This window comes from Aphelocoma coerulescens, chromosome 4 (genome assembly GCF_041296385.1).
Source record: "Aphelocoma coerulescens isolate FSJ_1873_10779 chromosome 4, UR_Acoe_1.0, whole genome shotgun sequence".
In the NCBI taxonomy this organism is placed as follows: Eukaryota; Metazoa; Chordata; class Aves; order Passeriformes; family Corvidae; genus Aphelocoma; species Aphelocoma coerulescens.
In genome coordinates, this window is record NC_091017.1 from 35,884,249 (window position 1) to 35,906,402 (window position 22,154).

The following is a 22,154-nucleotide window of genomic DNA, read 5'->3' on the forward strand; positions in this document are numbered from 1 at the left end:
TTTGTGTAAGTAGCATTGCCAGAATGGCTAAAGAAGGTAGTAAATACCAGTGCTGCAGTAACCAGAAGATTCACAGCTACACTGAATCAGCTCAGTGAGAAAGAGTTGCAAGTCTCATAAGTAAATAGCTAGAAAACATTTCTACAGAAAGATCCCTATGATCTGTTTTAGATTGTTTCTATGAAGAAGCAGTTTCAAGGCCATAGTTCTTTCTAAACAGTAACTAATGATCCACATATGACAACAATATGCATTATGGTTTTGTTATTACAACTTAGAGATCTGAACTGAAAATCTGATAAAGATATTTCTTTATTTTGTATATTCCTACATATTACATGACAATAGCAGCAGAGATTCAAATGAGTCATTACTTGTGAAAACATTGTTACTGTTCCTAATTAACGGACAAATAGACTTTTAAAATTCACAAATTCCAAAATAAAATGGAAATTCAATATCTATTATAAAACTTAAAAAAAAATCTGAGTTGATATCACTCTGGAAGTTTAGCACAGATACAAACATGTTGTTTTTCTCTACAAAAGATTATATAAATGTGCTAGCAAAAGAAGAATCAATCCTCTGAGAACAAAAGATTCATCTATTATAATGTTTTGTTTAAACTCCACTTGTGTATAAAAGTCCACTTTTATAAAGTCCACTTTTTTGTTTAAACTCCACTTGTGTATACCCAAAGTTGGACTTATGCTCACAGATACAATTCTACATGTAAACAGTAAATTGTATAAACAGTTCACTCTTTATTAGCCAAATTGACCATTTTCTAGAAACAAGCCAAAGTATAAATACATATACATGTATTTTTCTGTCTGCATACACACACACATGCATGAGAGCGTTCCCAGAACTGCTCTGGAAACCTTGTCCTTTAATGTACCCTAAATCTGTATTTGTAAGTTTGAAACCATTGAATTAATCTTTTTTTTTAAATTTATTTAATATAGTGTATTATAGAATACCCGCACAAGAAAAGAAGGAAACTGCTCTCACAGTGCTCCACAGTTTTCATATCCTCAGCTTCTGAAACATTTAAGACTATTAACTTGCTGGCAGGCTCCCAAGGAATTTTAAGGCATCTGTGCCTGTGCTACTTATTTTAAGCTCTGTCTTCCAATGCTATGAAATCAGCAAACTCTTTTGACTTTCTCAGTAATTCCATTTCATGTGGTTCTGGCTTTCAGGCAGATTCAAGAATGACATAATTGCCTTTTCCCACCCACAGGTTTTGCACTGTTGCTGTTGGTTACACCCTTCCACGTAATATGCAACATGAATCTTTGTCTGATCCCACATGCCCAGAAATGGAAGACAGCCCAGCAAAGAGGACTAAAAGCACAGTTTCTTGGCTTTCTATCAATCTCAATAGGTTGAGTAAGGCTTCTTTGGGATTTTTCCCCTCAGTTAATATTACTTTAGCTATAGTGCAGTTCCTGTCAGTCCAAAGTCATGCTACTTCCAAAGGATGTGAACCAATTTCCCAATACACTTTACCCCTGCTACTGAAGCAGGTTCTCTTAAATGTAGTAGCAGAGAATAAACAAACTCAAAGTGTTCCTTCTGAATTTTTTACTATAGCATTTATGCAAATTTATGCACTCAAAAAATACAGAATTCTTCATTTTCATTTTAAAAAATGCTAGAACTTGGCTAGTATGCATTCATAAGAGCTATTGCAAGCATATTTTGCATTATTAACAATATTGGATTAAGTACGAAGCTCCTCAGCAGCAGGATAAATATTACACAGAAGCCCATTCTGGAGTTTGTTATCAACATTAGAGAATTAGAAGCAATTTGCAATACTGTCTCACTGTCCAATATCACAAAGACTCTCCTGATTTACCTGAAGAGTATGAGAGTGTTCATACACAAAAGAAATATGGCATGCTAACACAGCATAGGGAGTATTCCTTTGCCCTTCGAAAGTATCCAGAAATTTTGCTTTTTACAGTTATGCTTTTGATGCTTGGTCAAATTTTTAAGTACTGCACAGCATTATGGCTACTCTTAAATCCAGGACTACTGAGAGGCACTGGTTCAGGTCAGCTTCAGGGCAATTTCATACTCGTAGGCAATGACATTGCTGCCTTAAGAGCTGGCACTGAACTGCCAGGCAAATAAAAAGCATGTATCATACTCAAGGAAACTAGTCCATGTCCAGAAGAAATGGAGAAGAATGCATCAAGTTATCACCATAAAAATAAATGACCCGGCCTGAAAAGATAATGGATTTTCTTGTCTTCTTTGGCACTGAGCCAATTCTGGAAAAAAATTACAACTGGGCAAAGTGAGGCAGTGACTCGGCATCAGGATGTGCAGTCTAAAGATAGAAGAGTTCTCATGGGACCTTGTCATAATCAGCTACATTCATAACTCTGCTGGGCCCTCTGCTAAGTTCAGTGCAGCTGAGAGTTGTGCCTTTCTCTCACTCCCAGCAGTGAGGGATAATGCATTTGAACAGGTATCTAGCAGGAAGAAACCTGTGAGATAGGCTAGAAAATGATGGCCATCATACAGTGAAATCCACTGCAACAGGAATTGCACGTGAAATGGATACTGGGGATTATTTCTTTCTCTAGACTCTGTTCACAGTGCAAGCCAAAGTAATACTTTTGTTTCCATGATGAAAATTATCTGGCTAATAAACTGCAGTATTTTTAAGAAAGGGCTAAAATGAAAATCCTATAAAATTCTACCTTGGAGCTGTTAAAAAGTCCAAGGCACTCTAAACCACTAAAATCCTCTCGAGGCAATAGTTAAGTTCTAAGAAATTTTAACAAATTGATCTTTCCTTTGCTGACAAAATAAAATAAAAGATTATTTAGCTGACTAAGGTCTTAAAATTTTAGTAAGTGTTTTTATCTCTGCCTATAATGAGATCTATTTCTTCCAGTAATGTAATTATTGTTAATGGTTTTTTGATACTAAGAAAGGAAACTGATTTTAGCTGCAGTGGAATTGTAGTTATTTAAAACATTAAATTCACCCATTCACAGCAACAGTGACATGAGACATTTTAGTTTGTCATTAATAACATTACGCAAGCACTTTCAAAAATCTTCCACACCCTATATATTTTTAGGACACATAAAGACAAGAGTAGCTATGAAAGTATCCAGCTTCTACCATTACCTCATGGCAAAAAGATGGTATTTCTCTAGAAAAATGGTAAGAGTCTTTCTAAACAGACAGGTAGAAGGTATATGTCATGATAGGCTATATCAATTGATATTTTATTTCTGGAGCATTTCAAGGGTAAAAATCTGAAGTGCTTATCCAACCTTCCCTAACAACCTTACCTGTGGGAACACTTGGGGCAAGTCATCAGCTAGAATCATCACCCCACAGTGGTCAGCCTTAATGGGAACCCAAGCCTGAACTGCTGGCTAGAGCTGAGCATACAAAATAAACATTTCCTCTGCTGAGTTTAACACTCATGTCATTAGGAGGTCTGCTTTTCTATAACATTCTCAAAAAATATTGTCAAGAATTTTGCAAAAGCAAAACATGTACACTTACTTAGCAGCATATTCACACAAAGCTAAAGCCATGTTTTTTTAAAAATACCCAGTTAATCAAGAAAATCTCAGATCATCCACCCACATATCAGAACAACTTACACTGAAAATAGTACATTGTAATGAGTGACTCAGGACTGACTGTACTCCATATTGGACACATAAAAACTGTATTTGTCAAAATAATTATTATTGTTAAAGCCATGTTCTCCTTGCTCTGTTTTTAAAATTCCCTCATGTGCAGCGCAAACACTCCTGCATTTAAAAGAGCTGAATTTAGTTCTCAGTTTTCAAAAGATCAAAATAAAATAAAGTAAAACAAGCCTTTGGAAATGTTGGCATTTTAGCATATCTAATAAAAAGACAAATTCCTGTACTATACATGTTTCAGCAAGTGTCATCAGTGTATCAAGTGCTTACAAATCTCTTTTCCCATTTAAATTTTCAATAAAAACTTCTACTGACTTCAATTAGGAAAGTAAGAGGAATCCAGCCTAATGTACTGAAAATCCTGTTGCTAATTTCCAAACAGTTTAACTGAAAGAGTGTTCATGGTACCTACATATTACAGGATATTATTTATTGTATCATTTGGTTATTTTTCATTTCACTGGTGACATAGAAGAGACTACACTGTGTTGAGTTGCAGCTGACATTTAAATGTTGATTTTAAACCATGTAAGATTTCTTATTTAAAAGAAAACTTGAAAGTTTGAGGAAAAAATAATGATATGAATTAAATCAATTTTACTGTCAGTTTTTGCCCCATAAAACATTTTTTAAAGACTTTCTTTCAGATGGAAACAAGACTGTTTCATTCATTCATGGGCAATACTTTGGCTCCATGTGCATTTATATAAGTAAGAAGAATTTTGGACCTCCTTTCTATTACATCAATAAGCTTTTCAATTCCTTTTCTGCCTCCTTGGCTCTCCCAGTATATTTTGTCAAGGAACAAAGACTGGAGCAACTTCTCACGTAAACGCTGGCTCTTCAGCACTGAAACTGCAGATGCAGGGAATCTGGAAAAGCATGAAGAAATTCATCAGTTTTTGCCATTACTCTGAATTGCAGTATTTATGTTGTGGTTTAGCAATCAATTGTACAAATATAGGCTGCAAGTCAGCAAAGGAAGTCTATGTATGCCTAATCATATGTATGTTAATTGTATCTTTTACAGCTGTGGGATTACTCATACATTTTTAGATACATCCTGTCAATGTCGTGGGCCAATGATATTTATTGCAGTAGCTTAGTGTCTCATACTCAAACCAGGAAGAAATTACCAATCTTTTTACAAAATTAATAATTTAAAACTTACTCATCGATTCCTTGTAGGATTTTGAAGTCAAGATTATCCTCATTTCTGTCAAAGAAACCCTTATTGTCTATAAAGGCCAAGTGCCTTTGGTCATTCCTTCTCTGAACGATGTGTGTCAGGTCAACAGCATCCTGATCATCACATTTCAGCTTCAGTCCTTGCTGCATGCAGGAATCCTCCTTGAGAGGCTTGAATCCACAACAGTTTCTGTCTAGACGATTATAGATCTGAAACAAAGTACAGCAGAGTGCCAAGTGGAAACAATACTGAAGTACTTGGGGCAAAGTGTCGGTGTAAAACCGCTTTCTAACACAGCTGACAGGAAAGCAAGCTCAGGGCAAGTATAATTAAAGACAGCAGTGAAACGGTATTGAAGACCTGGTCCCCTTACCTCAGGTACTGCTAGAAGCAATTTCTTAGACTGTGTATTTTATCTGCTTTATAGCCATGATTTGTTATGTCAGTAGAATTTTTTTAAAAACAGTGGAACAATACCACTGTGTAACTGGAATAACGGGATGGTGAATACAATTCTATTTTCTTTCTCAGAAATTTCTCTTTTTACATTCTCTATGCTGGAGAACAATAGAAATAGCACAGTCTGACACACACAGACAGTCTTCATTTTGTGGGATCTATTAGACTAACAGTATCCAAAATAACTGGAAAGACCAATAAAGTCTAAGATGGTCTCAGACCATCAAAAGCTAAAAAATGTAAGAACAGTGTATTTCTAATCGTGGAGCAGCCTCCCTGTGGCATATATTTTTATGACATGATGGTCTAGACTATTTTTTCCCATGCAAAACCTCAGTTATTCATCACACAGCACTTAGCTGGAAGGAATACATACATCTGGCCTAACTTCAGTGGAGTAGAAGTTACGCAAATCTTTCGACTTGGTCATTTCTATTCCCTTTCATAAACAATGACAAGAACAAGGCACATCCAGAGCAACTGATGCCATTTTAGGATAACCATCTAATACAGGAAGCATAAATCACTCCTTGTAAGTGTTTCTACTCCTGTTGACTAGATGAGAGTAAATATTCAACCTTGCTACAGCCTTGAGCACACAAATAGGCCCGGATTGCCCTTAGAAGTATCACCTGGGACTTCCACATGCCACACCTTTGCCCCTGGGCACAGGAGCCCCCTTTAAGGTCAGGCAGTTCAGCCCTCCTCTGAGCCCCCTTCAGAGGAGGGAGTGTGTGGAGCTGGTTTTCTGCTTCTTGTTCTGCTACATGGATGTTTCTGGGTTGTTGCTTGAGGTTCCTGCCTGGCGGCCTTGGAGCTGCTTTGTCTATGCCTCATGTTCACTGGGATACAAATGGGACTTGTGGCTTTCACCGTCCTTCCTGCTGGGCTGCCTTTCCTGCTGCTGGTTCTGCCTGTCCTAGAGCGGCCTTTGGCTCCAGCTCATCTTCTCAGAGAGCAGACCTGCTCCTGCCAACAGATGTTTAGAGAGTGGAAGTCTGGTCTGGTGCATATAAGACTTAGTGAGTAGCTGATCAAAGGTCAATAATTTTTTCTGTCCTTTGTTGTTTACTGATAACTCTTCAAACTGCTCTAAGCACAAAACCATTACTGTTCACATCAGCCTTCTAAAATTACAATTTTATTTTTGTAACATCCAAGCAAAATTAACTGTTAGGACTCCACCTGATGTAGAACTTTTTTGCATGTTGAAATTATAAGGCCACCTCTTTCATCAAATGAAAGTCTGAGAATTGGGTTTGTTTTGATTTTGTTTGGGGTTTTTTTATATGTAGTTCTATTACTAGTAGTATTGCTGACAGTGTTCATTTCCAAATATCAAAATCCTGAGGAAAGGAACAGATTTCTCTTTCTCTTTCTCCTTTCATGAGCAGCATTCATTATCTGAAGGCTATAGAGCCCCTCTTGCTTCCAGCATTCTAGCTCCTGGTTCTTTTATTCAACCCATCCAAAGGTAAAAAAGTAAAGTAGTAAAGCAGAGTCCTTCTAGAAAGACTCCTTTAGTGTATAGACCCAATTCCTTTGCACCACACTTACTACAAGCATTAAATAGACAATGATCATGTTCTTACAGCCTCTTCATAACATCCTGCAACATTTCAGTGCTAAGACATAATGATAGACCACTCTGGAATTGATGCATATAGTTTAGCATAATTTTTTGTCATACACTTATGTCCATAAGAGGTCCAAACCCCCAAAATTAAAGAATCTGTTTTGCTTGAGTATTTGCAGAAGGCAAGTAAAGGTCAACTATAAGCATTTTATATCCTGCTCCTATGGTTTTGCAGCATCTGCAACCAGGGATTAGGAAGACCTATCAGAGGTACCAAACCTGTTCTTCTGAGGGAATTATGTTTAATAGAGAATACTTTTCACCATTATTCTTTATTTCTGAATGACTCATGAAAAACAGATTTTATTTTTCTTAATAAAGAACCCCTTCTTGGCATTTTTATTGGTTTTAAGTTTTTATATTTTGCTGCTGATAAACTTTGAGAGCACCCAGATAAAATTGTAGTCTTTAAGAACTATGAGACTCACTTTCACACACTTTCTGGTATGCATGTTCTTGTCTGGTAGGCAACTGGAGATATAAATCACTCTGATACCAGCTACTAGTACAAGAGTAATTTGCTTCTTGTCATGCAAAGTTCAATCCTGTTGTATCTTATCTTAACCAATCACTCCTTCTGGATAATAGTTCTATTATGAGTATTAAAAACTTGCTTTAGAAGACCTTGGAATTAGATATCAACATAGAACTCACAAGAATTTTTTAACTGTTAAATGAGAAGACAACGATGGCATAAAAACATTAACTCTGACATAATCTGTAATGTTCCTATAGGGGTGCTACTATGTTTAGCAATAGATTAATCCATGCATGACTTTATACCCATTTCTAAGCATTACTTGGTCATAATGAGACTAAAGATGGAGTCATTAGACAAGTGGCAATCTATTTTTAGAAAAGAATTGAATATTCTGTTCAACATAAAAAATGTGCAAATATCTAAGTAAAAGCAAAATTTAGGACATTCATTCACTCTAGAACAGGACTGAGAAGAGCAGGGATAGGCTAAGCATAAGCCAAGACATGATTTTGACAAGAAATGTGACTCTATTAAAAACTGAATTACGTGAACCAAACATGATGCATAAAATTAATGCTTGCTGCAGTTTCAAATAAACCTGTAATTGCTGCAGGAAGTTCAGTCATCTGGACCTGTCCAGCAGGTCTAAAGTACTGCCATAAAGTACTGCCATGTCTCAGGAAACCATAAAATTATCTTCCAGATGGGTGGCTCAGTTCAGGCCTTGCTAATGGAGGGAATGTATTAATACTCTACTACAGAACTGCTGTAACTGTGGCCACACACAATAGCACTGGGCAGCACCCCAGGTTGGTGTTATTTGGAGAGCTAATGATGATGCACAGTACTTGCTCAAAGAACAGCAGATTATCATTCATCAGTTGCTGCTCTACTCTTTCTTTACTAAGTCATTGGCTAGGTTTTGGGGTTTTTTTTTAAAAAAAAGGAGAATTAGCCACTACAACTGTTACCTTGCTCCAGATTGCAGCTCACCAAAACCACTTCAGTCACCTCTTGGGGCTGGGGAGGTGCAGGAAGGACCATACAGTAAATAGAGATTTACAGCTCTGAACACAGGCAAGATCTCTGTTTGGAGAAACAAGGAGTGAAGGAGAAACAGTATGCCTGCCTCAAGGTGAAATAAATCAAGGCAAAAGCCTTTGCTTCCTCTTTAAAAAGAAATGAGTCAGTTAGGTTCCTGCCTGATTACAAACTGTATTTTAGATATTTTAATCATAAGAAATAACCAGAAATAATTTCAAACTATGCAAATGCCTCTCTTCCCCATTAAAAAAAAAATGAAATACACTAAAATTACTTTTTCTAAAAATCCTATATTTGCTCACATGACTTTTGAGGCAAATAGTTGAGTTCAGTAAACATTTTACCTGCAATAGAAAATCAAAGAGTGCCATCTTGGACCACTCATGATGATGGATTTCAGTACAGCCCCACTCAGCTTTGGGAACTTTACCATTCTGCCAGCATTTCTTCTTCAATAGCTGCTGATATTGTCCCCATGTTAACCTCACTGAAGAATGGGTACTATTATCTGTTGGACTCAGTGAGGAATCCCAGAGAATAACAGGACAGGCTTGACCGCCTGAAGAAAAAGGAAAAAATATCATTAGTATAGTGCAATACTGCCAGTTTTATTTGATTGTTCTTTAGACATTGCCTAAGCATTAGTAATTATACCATTTTACAGATCTGGTAGGACTACCAGCCAGGGACTAGTATCTTGACAACCTTTGGTTAATGTGGTCTTATCCTACATCCATAACCAGCCACCACAGGAATGGAAGCATAGGCATAAATGCCTTTGATGTATGAAAGACTGTCTTTGTTTGAAGCAAGAGATTAATGTACAAAATCATACACTAAACCAAACCATTAAAAAGTTTCTAGGTAGGTTAAAAGTCTACAATGCCTCTGTGAATCAACGATGTATTTTCCCTCTGATTCTAGTGAACTGCTGATTTTCAAGAGCTGGAAACTTATGTCAAAGGGGTTTTCTTTGCATAATGGATATAGAGACACCACAAATTATATACTCAAAGTGGATTTATTTTATTATTTTTTTAAACCTATAATGTATGACTCCACAGCTCTGAAAGGATATATGAGAATACTAGGGAGTGTGAGCTTAGCATGAATAAACAACTAGACAAGTTTGGGGGTTTTTACCTAGATATGAGATCTGTTTTGTATAGCAGATATTTTAGCCAAATGCTTTAGTTCTTCTGTGTAAAATATATTCTCCTCTTCCCTGAAACTAAGACAGAAGACTTCTCTTTGGTGAATTCTAGTGCTCAGCTTCACTGTGAGAATAAACATCATCAAAGAATTTAAAATGAGCTTTTCCAGTATAAGAACTGATAAATATATTTCACACGACATCAAGTAACAGACATATCTATCTTATTAGGAAACTGTCCTTTTATTCCTGATGCAATGCTACTGCTGCTTAAACTGCCAAGGACCCATGACTGACCATGGTTTGTACACATTAAAACAAAGAAATACTTTATATTTTAGGGTGTGTAGACAGAAGATCAAAATATGTCTTGGTACAGAGAGGAAGAACCATTTAACTGCAACGTTTAACTGCTGTTTACTAAAAAGTGCTGGAACACATATAAAGCTTTAAAAAATTATTCATATTCATCTTGAAGTTCAAAGAACTGAGTCTACATTATTGCACAATTTATTGCATAGTTAAGTGCAGCCTAAATTGTCCCTTTGTCTTCCACATGCCCATGGAGACAGAGAGATCTGAAAAAAAGCTTTTAAAAACAGATGAAGACAAGAGGTCCAGGTCACCTTCTTCAGAAGCAAACCAGACAGAAAATAGCACATGGAAAACAGGTATCAGTGCCAACAGCGAGGTGAAAGCTGCCAATGTCAATGCTCCATTTGTAAGCAGCCAGGACTGTGAAAAACAATCTCCATACAGCTGAATCAAAAAGCAACTTGTTCAAAGGATGCTGACTGTTGTAAAACAACAGGTAAGAAATTATCTTTGCCTATTCCTAGCACTGAAACATCCAAAGTTCCATCTCCCACTCGCCAAACACGCATGACAGGCCCTGCATGCAATCCAGCCCAAGAGAAAAGCCAACTCCTTTCCAAACCAGAATGTACCTGATCTTCTCTCTGCCATGGCTTGAACATACAAGGTAGTCCTTCCAAAGCCAAGCCAACCCAACAACCCACCACCTCTTTAACTTCCTTCCCAGTTGCCCAATGTTTCCTAGAAAGAATGTCCTTCCATTAGGAGCATCAATCTCTCTTTCTTTATGGTCAGTATTACCTTTATCAGCACCATGCTCCACACTCGCCTCCACTGAAAAAATGTGCTGAGAACTCCTGAAAATCAGGCTTCTCCTCTGCTGAGGTGCCTGAGTAAGTATTTAGGTAATTCATTTGGGAAATCCTACCCATTTCTCCAGCTCTCTCACTCTGGCTTTATCATCTACATTGTAGATGACTTCAGCCAAGTTAGGTCAGCTATGGGCTAGGCTCCTTTTTCAAGACAGTTGGAGAAAGTCTATAAAAGCATCACCAAAAAAAAAAGGACAGCTTTCTTCAGGACCAAATCTGGTCTATTATTTTTGTATCTCCAGTAACAACTTACATAACTATTCATGAATTCTGCCACAAATTAAATATATAAACAGTTTGCTAAGAAAACAAACATCTCCTGTCTACCCAAAAAGGACATGATAAACAATAGTAATATAAATACTTGAAAACTAAGAATAATATCATGCCAGTTTCCATTAAGATACAAAACCATTTTTAAAGACTAGTCAAATACCGGAAATGTTTGCATTCAGAGGAAATGGGAGCAGAAAAGATGAGCCAAAAAAAAATCTTTCAACTCTGTAATATAAATTGGATTACAGGAATATGAGACAGCAGCTTCAGTAAAGAGCTGTGACTCAAATTTTTGACACTTGCACAAAAAACATGAAGATGCTGAATTAAAGCAGATAAGGGGTCTGATTCATAGCTGCATGACCCCAATGAAATCAGAGGAGCTTTTCTGATTCAAACCTCATGACGATGGGGCTGAAGGTACCTCAACAGTGAAGAGACCTACAGCCACAACTGGGAAGGTTGAGTACATTTCAGAAAAAGACCAATGTATTCTGTGTTTCTTTCCTAGTCAGCTTTATATATTAACACAGAGGGCTACTGCTTTTGTCTGGCTGCAGCTGCACTGCACTGAATCTCACCCAGAGCTGATTGGCTTAATTTTATTTTTATACACCATTTTAGATCTATATATCTACTTAACTATCCAAAGGCAATCTTCAAAATTGTATGGTAAGGATTTTTCAAAACTCATATTGAAACTGTCTTCCTAGTAATTCACACACATTTTTGAATATCAAAGTATTTCTAAAAATGTCTTAGCTAAGTTGAATAAGCTAACACAGATGAAACCTGAGGCTGCTGAGACTAGACCACCTCAAGGTACTCAAACTGCTTCATGTGCTGCTATGTGATGTATCACTGCACGGCTTCTTCAACACAGGCATCATCTTAGATTTCCACACCCCACACCACTTTGAAAATAAACTGCATGCTTCTAAGCTACATGTGGTTAAGAACCACATATTGCTCTTGAAAACATTACTCTCTCATCTTGTGCTCTGACTTATAGCTACAGCATTTTTTCTAACTTCCTCGAAAGAAAATATTTTCAAACTGGCCCAGAAGATCAACATGAAAACCAGAAAACTTTCATGAGGTAGTTAAACCCTTTCTCCATTGTCCACTGTAAGGCAGTACATCTCACCACTGCCACATTTGCAAGAGGCAGTTTAGTTGTCCATGTATTAGCAGGAAAGGATAATTCAGTATGGAAAATGGCATACAGAGCATGATTTTTAGAGCTTAAGTTTTTAGGGAAAATATATGGAACAGAAGCAGAAAGCAGAGAGAAGTTAGGCCATTTGTTTTTCTTTCTTCCCTATGCACCTCATGGCAATATTCTGTCCTGTGCTCATATGGATGTCAGTATTAAGGAATGCATGAAATGTGCATCAGTTGCTCTCTAGACTGCGGACTGTATTATTGCTTATACGTGAACTTCTCTACCCAAAAGAATATTGGAAATATGTCTGTCATACCCCTTTGAGAGGTACAACACTATATGGAAGCATTTTAGAGCACTCTGAATGCATAAAGGAGGGATAGATTTTTATTCTTTGCCCTGACATTAGTGATTCATATTGCATAACTTTTGACGGGATGGCAAGAGCAGGCTGATAGCACAGAAAAAACTAGGACACCATTTATGATCATGCAGAGGCCAGTAAACCAAAACAACAAGTGCAACCAGTGGAGATATCATGTCATTCATCTATTTGCACTAAACCAACCACGAAAGGTGTTACTCAAAGGAAAAGCTTCTTGCATGTTTGGGGGAAAAAGGAGGTTCTGGACAAATAGTGGGCTCAATCTTGAGCTAAAACAAAAATAAAAAAGGTGAATGGAGTACACCAGTGCTTATTATTCTCAATTCTCAGCACAGGATGAAACATATTTAGTCAGACTCAGGATATCAGAAAACCAGAGGGGAAGAGAGGTAGCAGTAAGTTCAGTCCCTCAGCAAGTGGTGCAACAAAACTGCATAGCAACAGCTATTGTACCAAAAGCTGAATAAAGAGCCCAGTCCTGCTGCTACTATCCAAGAAGCCAGGGTGCTATTCTTACAGCTGCCAGCTGAGACAGAGAAGCTAGCCTGCCCCAGCCCACAGAACTCCAGCTGCAGCTCAAGCCTAACAAACACTGCCATCGTCCCACCCAGCAAATGCAGTTGCTGAGCTGGAGGCCATGCATGCAGTCATTTGACTTAACTTCTGTGCAAAGGTCATTAAGGAAGGGCTGTGACACCAAGCAAGGTCACTTATGTCTCTTCTATTCCTCAGGTTAGGGTTATGAAATAATGAAGTTTCTTAGTGCTGTGGTGACATCATTTGACCATCCCAAAACTCAGACACATAAGGGTCACGCTCCATTTATTCCACAAAAGACAATATTTTATGATTATTTCTTGGTGTTTTACAAGTTTGTCCTTCTTTTTTTATAGGTGTTTGGAGACATTTTTCACACCTTGTAGGTAGCAATGGAAGTAACAAATAACTGCTTGTGTATGCACAAAATCATGCTCTTTTAGACTGCTATGCTCAGCTCAAAAGGGCTTTTCCTACCTATACTACCCAGGTTTTTTACATTCAGTCAATTCATTGTAAAAGTATGAGAGAAAGAGTTACCATACCTAATTTTTCCATCCATAATGGATGATGGAAAAATTAGACAAACCACAAAGAAATTCAGTTAACACTTAAAGGGGTTTACAATTAACTAGGGAAGGTGAGGGCACCAGACAGGGAACTTGAATACAGTATTTTGCTAGACTTTAAAAAAGTCAGTGTCAGATCTGTGGGAATAAGGGAAATAGAACCTGTACAGGGATTTACTAAGCAGTTCTTTGAAACTGCTTTTGACAAAATGAATGACAGTTTTGAAAAGCCCATTTTTTAAGATTTTAATGCTACATCAAACATGTCTTGTTGGATCACATCACAACTGAGGCAAGCTAAAGGGATGTGTCGGGGAGAGAGATATGTCAGCCCAGAAATAGTGAACATTCATACACACATACACAGTCTCTAATCCTGCATTGCTTGCTTTCCCATGTGAATAACTGATTCACACAAGCCACTCTGTAAAAACCTTTACAGTGCCCACCTACCTTAACTTAAACACATACAGGTCATTGAAATGAGCTAATTGCTCATTTTATTTTTAAGAATATATTTTTGTTCATTTTCTAAACACAGATATTTTCACATTATGCCAAACACATGCATGTAAATGGTAAAGAGTTCAAGTAGTTATTAGGCATCTGAATTCCAGCATATTTCCAGGCTAAAGAAATCATGAGGGGCAAGGTACAGTCACTGTTCCAAATGCTCTGTTCAGCGTTTAGCTGGAAAAAATGAAGTGAGACCAAAATAGTGTTATTTCTCTTCTCATCACCTAGCAACACTCCTCTTGCAATAGGAACTTAGCCAGTTATGAGGAAAAGAAAATTAGAGGGCAGAATGACACACTCTGTCCCAGACAGTCCAAAGCATACTGTAAGGTGACAGACACTGAGCAACACAATGCACAATTAGCCTAATAGCAGTTTTCCGAGGTTTGCAGTCTGTCATCTCTGCAGCCACACTGTGCAGAGTTCCCCCAACCGAACTGCCTTAATGCCTCATGACAGCTCTATAGCAATAGATCTTGCTCCTAAAAATAAAATAGGCATAATGTATCTTCCATGCTCTGCAAGTATGAATAATATTCAGAAGCCTCCAAACTGTTGTTCCTAGAGATTCATTCCCATTGTTGTACAGGCTGCCAAAGGGAAGGTTTACAAACAGGAAGACACTGGAGATCACGAGGTTGTCTTCCTGCTGTCAAACTTTACAAAATCATTCTAGCATTACTTTTCTTTTTAAGAAACACAGACTGATATTAAAGTATTTGGTATAAGCTGATTTCAAAGCAAGAAATGAACAGCAAAAACACAGCTAGCTACTTTTGCAATGATTCATTAAAATGCCACATAGTCCTGTTGGATTGTGATTTGTGGCTGTACAAAAATAGGAGTTAAGCTGGAGACATATTTAAGAAGGTAGCAATGTTTAAAGTAAACTTCTAATTCAAATCACGTCTGAATTCTACCTTTAATTTCACTAAAGGTTAAAAATCAAATTTTGAATTGGAAACTCTATAGTAATCATGTAACAGGCATATTGAGATATTTACTCTGTGTGTTTCTTTGGATAATATATAGATGTGTGTAGTGAACCTCATAATGTACAGCAGGATTCACTGAAATGTAGTTTGTTTGGGTTTTAACTACCAGAGGAAAGGGAAACACTTTTTAAAAAATTTTCAGTTCCCAAGGCGATTAGTACCACAAAAGAAGATTCAAGCTTCTGCAGGAAGGTTCCCTACCCCTCCAAGTAGATTATTCGACCCCTTTCCTACCACCTGAGAGATGAATTTTTGTGCCAAGTTTCAATAGTATTTTATTAAAGTCAATTCTAGAAGATGAGAACTTTATTTAAAAAAATCAGAAATGCTCATTGAATCACAGAGATTCTGGAATCTCTTTCACCAGTTTCACTTCAGGCAGTCCGCACAATGTCATGCAATCTACAGATTGCTCTTTCTCTTTTTCCTTGTTCCACACTAGTGTGAGGAAACTGTTACTGCCCTCAGCAACTCTATGATATTTGATGCAAACTTTGGGGTATTCATCCTTTGGACAGGATAACGCCACTGTACACACAGACACTGGCTTTATTTCCCTGTAACAATGGGGTTAGTTCTCAGGCTCGCAGGAGTTAAAGGGGGTGGCTGCTGCTGCCCCACAGCTAACACAGAGTGGGAAGGAAACCTCTGCACCCCACCTGCAAGCTGAAAACCATAGGAACATGTTACCTTGGAAGAACTCTGATCTCCTGCTTACAGAAGGTAAGCTCCTGTTTAGCCCCAAGATCCGGTCCAAATGAAAGGCAAACACCTCGCTCATGTCGAGAGGTCTTTTGACAATTCCACAGTGTCCTTGATTACAAGCAGTTCCCATAGCGCTGGGACCTCTTGCAAATACTACCAGGACTGCTTTGTGTGAAGGTACTTCTTGAATGCTCTCAATGGGAGAATCTGCCAGCATGCGCATGCTTAGGATGTCATCTTTGCTCATCCAGGAGGGAGAGCTCTCACTGTAAATCCTGATATTGCTTTCCTCAGGCTGGAGCTGTGCCTTTACAGCTCCAGAAATCCTCCCAGGTCTCTGGTGACCTCTCTCCTTGATAGCCATTCCATTATGTCTGTGTCCATCCAGTTGGTGCTTTCTTGCCTCCAGAGCGATTGCTGCTCCCATTGTGCCTGCAGCATGTGTGGCCCTCCCTGGCTGTTGGGCAAAGGCCTCTTCCCAGCCCATAAAAGTGGCTTTTGAAAAGTGTTGCCCATAGAACAAAGGGGTTGCATTTTTCTTCCTGCGCTTTGGCTTCACTGTGCCTCTGATGTTGGCAGGCTTGCTGCGCTTGGACCGCAGGGTGATATAAACTACATTGGGTGGCAGCAAGGTCCCATTGCTACCAAGCTGGGGTTCCTGGAAATTGGGTGGTGACAGGGTGCCATCCAGTGGGATGCCCAGAAAAGGAGTTTGAGCTGCATCTTGGAGACTCCTGGAACTGATCTTTTGATGTCCTCCTTTGTGCTGTGGTAAAACATGACCCACTTGGCTGACAAGGAATCCCAGGTAGATCACACAGGCAGCGCCCACTAGCAGATTCCTCCTTGTCCTTGGGCGTCTGCAAGTCCAGAGCCTCAGCACCCGTGAGGGCCACAGGCAGCAAATAAACAAGTTTTTGACTTTACCTGGCTGATCAAAAGGGGTCATTTCTCTAGTGAATCCACATGATGAAAACAGCATAAAGTCTTCTGTACATTCCAGCCAGGATGATGATGCATGATTTCCCTTCCCCAATTTCTGTTTCTCCTTTTCCAAGAAGCTTCCAGCATGCGTGATGGACAGAGGCTACTGATATGCCTGGGAAAGTGGTCAGCACTAAGGATGCTGACACTCCACCTTCTCAAACTGTTGAATTCTTATCAGCCATCACAGGGGAAGTGATTGGCTTCAGAGAATGAATGGAGCCAGCTGCGTAAGCAAAGTTTACTGACTTGTAGCCTAAAAGATCTATGTATCTTCTTTGAAAACTGCAAAAAGAAAATAGTAGCATTTCCTTTCATTACTCACAAATAGCATCTGTGCCTCTGTATTTTTCAGAGAAAAGAGGTTCTAGATGAGACAGTATGCATGTAGAAATTTTTCAGGATACATCTTTTACTTTCTCAGTACAGTATAAATCAAACACCAAAACAATTAAATACAGGCTCAATTTGCAATCTCAGCTGGATATATTCCAGCATTAGAAAAAAAAGACGGTCAAACCCAGATCATTATCTTTTTCTTACGAGACAAAGTCTTAACTAAACCTCATGTTATGGAAATGCTGTAAATGATCCAAATACGAACCAGTGACTGTAGTAGTTAAATATGCACATATTCACTAATTTAAAAATATATTAGAGTGCCAATTTCCCTGGTTGACTATGAATATAGTTCCCATAATTCACAGACACACACTAAAGTTAAAAGATGGTTAATTCTCTTCACTCTTGTGAAGCCATAAAAAGAATCTAGCTATAGTTTTTAAAATAAAATGACAGTGGCTTATATATCCTTTCCAAGAAGCAAAGAATAAGTGCATATTGTATATATAATGCTATAAAAATAAAATTTCTTACCTATTCAGCTTGACACATCCTTTGTTCTGGTAAACTCCTTAGGTTAATAAAAGTAACTGAGTAAAAGCTGGCATCTAGAACATATTTCACTTTTGAGTATTGTTCACATTTAGGTATTTCATTGCAAGCTAAGAACTGTTGGGAAGCTAACTTTACTGAGAGGTTGTTGCATATGAACTGCTATAAACTTACATGAACCTCACGTTATAAAAAATACCCCAAACCAAACAACCCCACACACAAAACCACAGCAACTTCTATTTTAAATTCTGTAATGAAAAGTCCTGTGAAGTATGTGCCTTTCAAAAGTGCATTCCATCTATTTCTAACTCCTGAGAGCCCCCTAGTGCACTGCATGCAAATGTACTGAGGAAATTCCCTTTTCTGCATTTAGTTTTTTGGGGCTTTTTTATTTTAAAATACCGCCCACCCCCTGGATTTAAGAACTTTTGGGAATCATATATTGTTGTGATGAGAAATGAAAAAACAGATAGCGAATTTTAAAATGCTATTAATCTGCTACTAAACAGCTCAGGAGCTCATGAGTGTCTCCTATTTGTGCCTTCTGAAGTGAGGCATAGTATAGTCCCTGTACAGCTGGAAAAGTTGAGGGTGACAGAAGTTAAGGGGAAAGCTCTGACATCTGACTCCTTTCCTAGTCTAAGTATAAAATAATAAAATGGATATGTTCACTGTAATTCAAAGTAATGGAAATAGTCTCCTCTTCATAGGTAACACTAAAGGAGAATAGACAGTTAAGAAGTTAGTTTATGTTTCATATTGGTCCAATCTGAATTTATAAAACTTTTTAAGTGGATTTTTTTAAACAAGCCATCACTTACCTTTACTTTTTGTCTAAATATATACTGTCAAGTTAAAATTTCAATATCTGTGCCCATTACCAGTAAAAGAGCCTTCCTATCATCTGTTTTTCCCAAATCTGAGTTTTTTAGAGGAATTGTGATTGTATGAAATATCTCCATCCATTTCAGTTCTTCTCTCTTTTTTTTTTAATTCAAATCTAACTGATGGGACATATCCCAAACAAAGAGAATTTATTCAAAAAGCTCCAGACAAGCTGCTTGAGTTGGAAATGTATCACACTGTTTTCAAATACCCAGTTCCTGCATGTACACAGCACCTCTCTATTACAACCAAGCAGCACCAAAGCACAGTACATTCCAGTTACTAACAGCTCTCCCCTGCTATAACAGTTCTCTGAAATTCTCTGTAATCTATGCAGTCTTTCTACTGTTACTCTTTAAAGATTATCTGGAAGAAATTATAAAAGGATATGGAGAATTGTTCTTCACTCCTCATTTCATTTGTAGCCTTGAAATCGTAAGGTGGTGTACACACTGATGTACAGTGTTGACTGCTGGGGTTTTTTGAGGCTTTCTATAGCAATAATATTTCCTTTATTTCTCATGTTCAGAAGAGAGAACTCATGTTCTTTGGAATGGATGGTGGTAGAAAATCAACTAAATAGAATACAGTATCTTATTAGTTTAACAGATGTTTGCCTCTAATTTTGGAATTTTAAAAGGCAGAATATCAAGTGACTTTTTTTTATTTCAGCCTTTGTGGTGTACAGCTCCAGCGCCCCAGCAGATACTACAAAATAATGAAGGCTGAAATGACTATGGAGTTGTCTGGAAAAAACACCATTTCATCCTGTTTCACAAGAAACAAAGAAAATGCATTTTGTTCAGGTGGGTACTATTCTTCTTTCTGGAATCATTCTAACCCAAAGCTACTGCAAAGCACTAAAGGGCACTACTGAGCTGAAACAGTACTTCTTCCGTCGTCATAAAATACTTAAGACAAACTTTCAGAACAAACAGACTGAACAGCGGTTGTTGTCTGACCAAATTCAGGCCTATATTACTTCACTCTGCTACCTACAGCTAGCCTGTAATGTCTATCAGATTTTGTATTTGTTCCTTGCTCTAAACTGTACCAGTGATATTGCCATCTGCATCCATTAAACTCAGCTTTTCATGTAATTTCTTCATATACCCATATTTCATGGTCAGTGTTGTTCCTTCCTAAGGTTAGGAATACAGGAATATAAAAACTAATATAGGTAAATAGCAATGAATGGAAGAGGGGAATTTAAGAAGTATTTTCTAGTCCTTCACAGTTGTAGGTATAATGTATAAATGAGAATGAATAGCTGGACTAACTATTTACAATTTTTTCGCTTGTTTTTTGTGGTTTTTTTTTTCATTTAGCGTTGAAGATCACCTCCACCTATACCTGCATTTGTAAAGGTTTTCTGCTGGTGCCGGACAAGGGGCAGACTCTGAAGCAGCTGGTGGCCTGCACTGCTGCCAGTCTTCCCATCAGGCAGTCTCTGGCCAGTTTGCAGAGACAGGTGGAATGTGCCAATGCCCAGCAATCACAAGGTCCCATGTGTTGACTTGTGTCAAGATAAAGATCCCTGGACACCTGAAAGGATGTGGTTACAGGCTAGGCTCCTTAATGCATGTGCTCTTGCTTTCTATGTGCAGGCAGTTCAGTGTAAAAGGTTAACATTTTTCCTAACACTTTTTTTTTTTTAATAAAATAACACAACACATATACTTGCACATTAGAATTCTTTTTTTTTGCAGGCTACATTTGTGATTATCATACAGAACATTATTCCTCTTGGCTGCATTATAGCTGTACTGTTTCCATAGAGACATTCTGCTGTTCATCTCAATGACATATGAACAGACATTTATGTTAAAATGATTGCTAAATGGTGCATTCCCAGCTTTACCAAATCCATACTACTGACATCTTATTCTTCAGAGAAACAAAGTAAGCCCTTATTACAGATGATGCAAATTTGATTTGCAAAATATGAAGCATTACTTTAGAAGGCTCATGCTGTGTTTGTAAGGAGATCAATTTGGGCTGCCATCTGGAAACTGTACTTCAAGAGTACAGAGAGAAATGTTTGCATCGTGACTAAACATGCTGACTAATAGTCTGTGCTTTAACTGGTCTGGATCAAATCCTTACAGGGAAATCTGCAAAGATCTCTTCTTGACATCATGTGAAAGATTTTTTTCCTACTTTATTTTGGTTGCCAAACAACACAGGGGTTTCGAGACCAACAGGTGGTATTTTTTGTGCTTAAGAAAAGAACCTGGATGCCCTGATGGGGCTCAGGGGTTTTTCTTGCCTTGCTGCGCACCACAGGGCCAGCAGCTGTTGCATGGCCTCAAAATGTCCCTGCCTTTCCCGAGATGCCCACCCCCCCTGCAGGTGCCTTCAGCCCCCAGCCCTGTGACAGCCTCCAGCAGCCAGCGAGACCTCAGGAGCGAGAGGAGCTGCAAGGAGGCCATGCTATCCCCTCTGAGAGCAGCCCCATCTTTGAACTACGTGTTCCTGCGCAAGTGTTGCCAAAACTTGGGTGCCTTTTCTGGAACACAAGTCCTATGAGGAGCAGCTGAGGGAGCTAGGGGTATTTAGCCTGGAGGAAGCTCAGGAGAAACCTTATCACTCTCTACAACTGCCTGAAAGGAGGGTGTAGCCAGGTGGGGATTGGCCTCTTCTCCCAGGCAACGAGGGTCAGGATGAGAGGACATAACCTCAAGCTGGGGAGGTTTAGGTCGGACATTAAGAAGAATTTCTTCACAGAAAATATTGCAATATAGTACCCAGGGGGATGGTGGAGTCACCGTCCCTGGAGGTGTTTAAGACTGGATGTAGCACACAGCAGGTGATGGACTGTCTGGCAGGTGGTGGAGTCACTGTTCCTGGGGGTGCTTAAGACGGGAATGTGGCACTTAGTGCCCTCCATGGTTTAGTTGACATGGTGGTGTTGGGTCACAGGCTGGACTCGAAGATCTCAAAGGTCTTTTCCAACCATTCTGTGATTCTTCAGTTACGGTCACAGCACCGGCCTGTTGAGGCCACAGCCGCAATTCCACTAGGGAGGGAACTGTCTCATCCGCGTGCTTACGGCCGAGAGAGGAAAAGATGCTTTTATCACGACATGAGTGCATTAATTTAAGGATTCCTCCCCGCCAGACGGGAAGCCAGCGCCTCGGGACATCCGCTCTGCCACGGCGGCGAGAGAAAGGCAGGCGAAAACAGCCCCGCAGTCGCCTCCGCCCCGCTCCCGGACAGGGCGGAGGAGGCCAGTGGGCAGAGGCGGACGGGAGCAGGCAGCTGGAGGCGGGCCGCGGCGCGGGGCGGCGCAGGCGCGGGCGGGAGGCCGCAGTGAGCGGCGGCGGGGCCTGTGCGCGGGCTCGGCAGGAGCGCGGCGGGAGCGGGCGCGGAGGGGCGCGGGCGGCGGGGCCGCGGCCG

The 22,154-nt window shown here is 39.1% G+C and overlaps 1 protein-coding gene and 1 long non-coding RNA gene across 2 annotated transcripts; one reads left to right on the top strand and one right to left on the bottom strand.

Moving 5' to 3' along the window:
• Positions 1–332: 332 nt before the first annotated feature.
• GASK1B (golgi associated kinase 1B) lies at positions 333–18,080 on the bottom strand. Its single transcript, XM_069013571.1, has 5 exons — positions 17,850–18,080; positions 15,975–17,258; positions 8,846–9,060; positions 4,864–5,090; positions 333–4,564 (listed from the first exon to the last, which is right to left on the bottom strand). The coding sequence occupies exons 2-5, from the start codon at positions 16,969–16,971 to the stop codon at positions 4,357–4,359; spliced, it is 1,647 nt and encodes a 548-aa protein (XP_068869672.1). The 5' UTR covers positions 16,972–17,258; positions 17,850–18,080; the 3' UTR covers positions 333–4,356.
• LOC138109709 (uncharacterized) lies at positions 15,927–20,416 on the top strand. The gene is made up of 3 exons (XR_011150663.1): positions 15,927–16,007; positions 19,428–19,561; positions 20,084–20,416. It is a non-coding gene; the product is annotated as an uncharacterized lncRNA (long non-coding RNA).
• Positions 20,417–22,154: the final 1,738 nt, after the last annotated feature.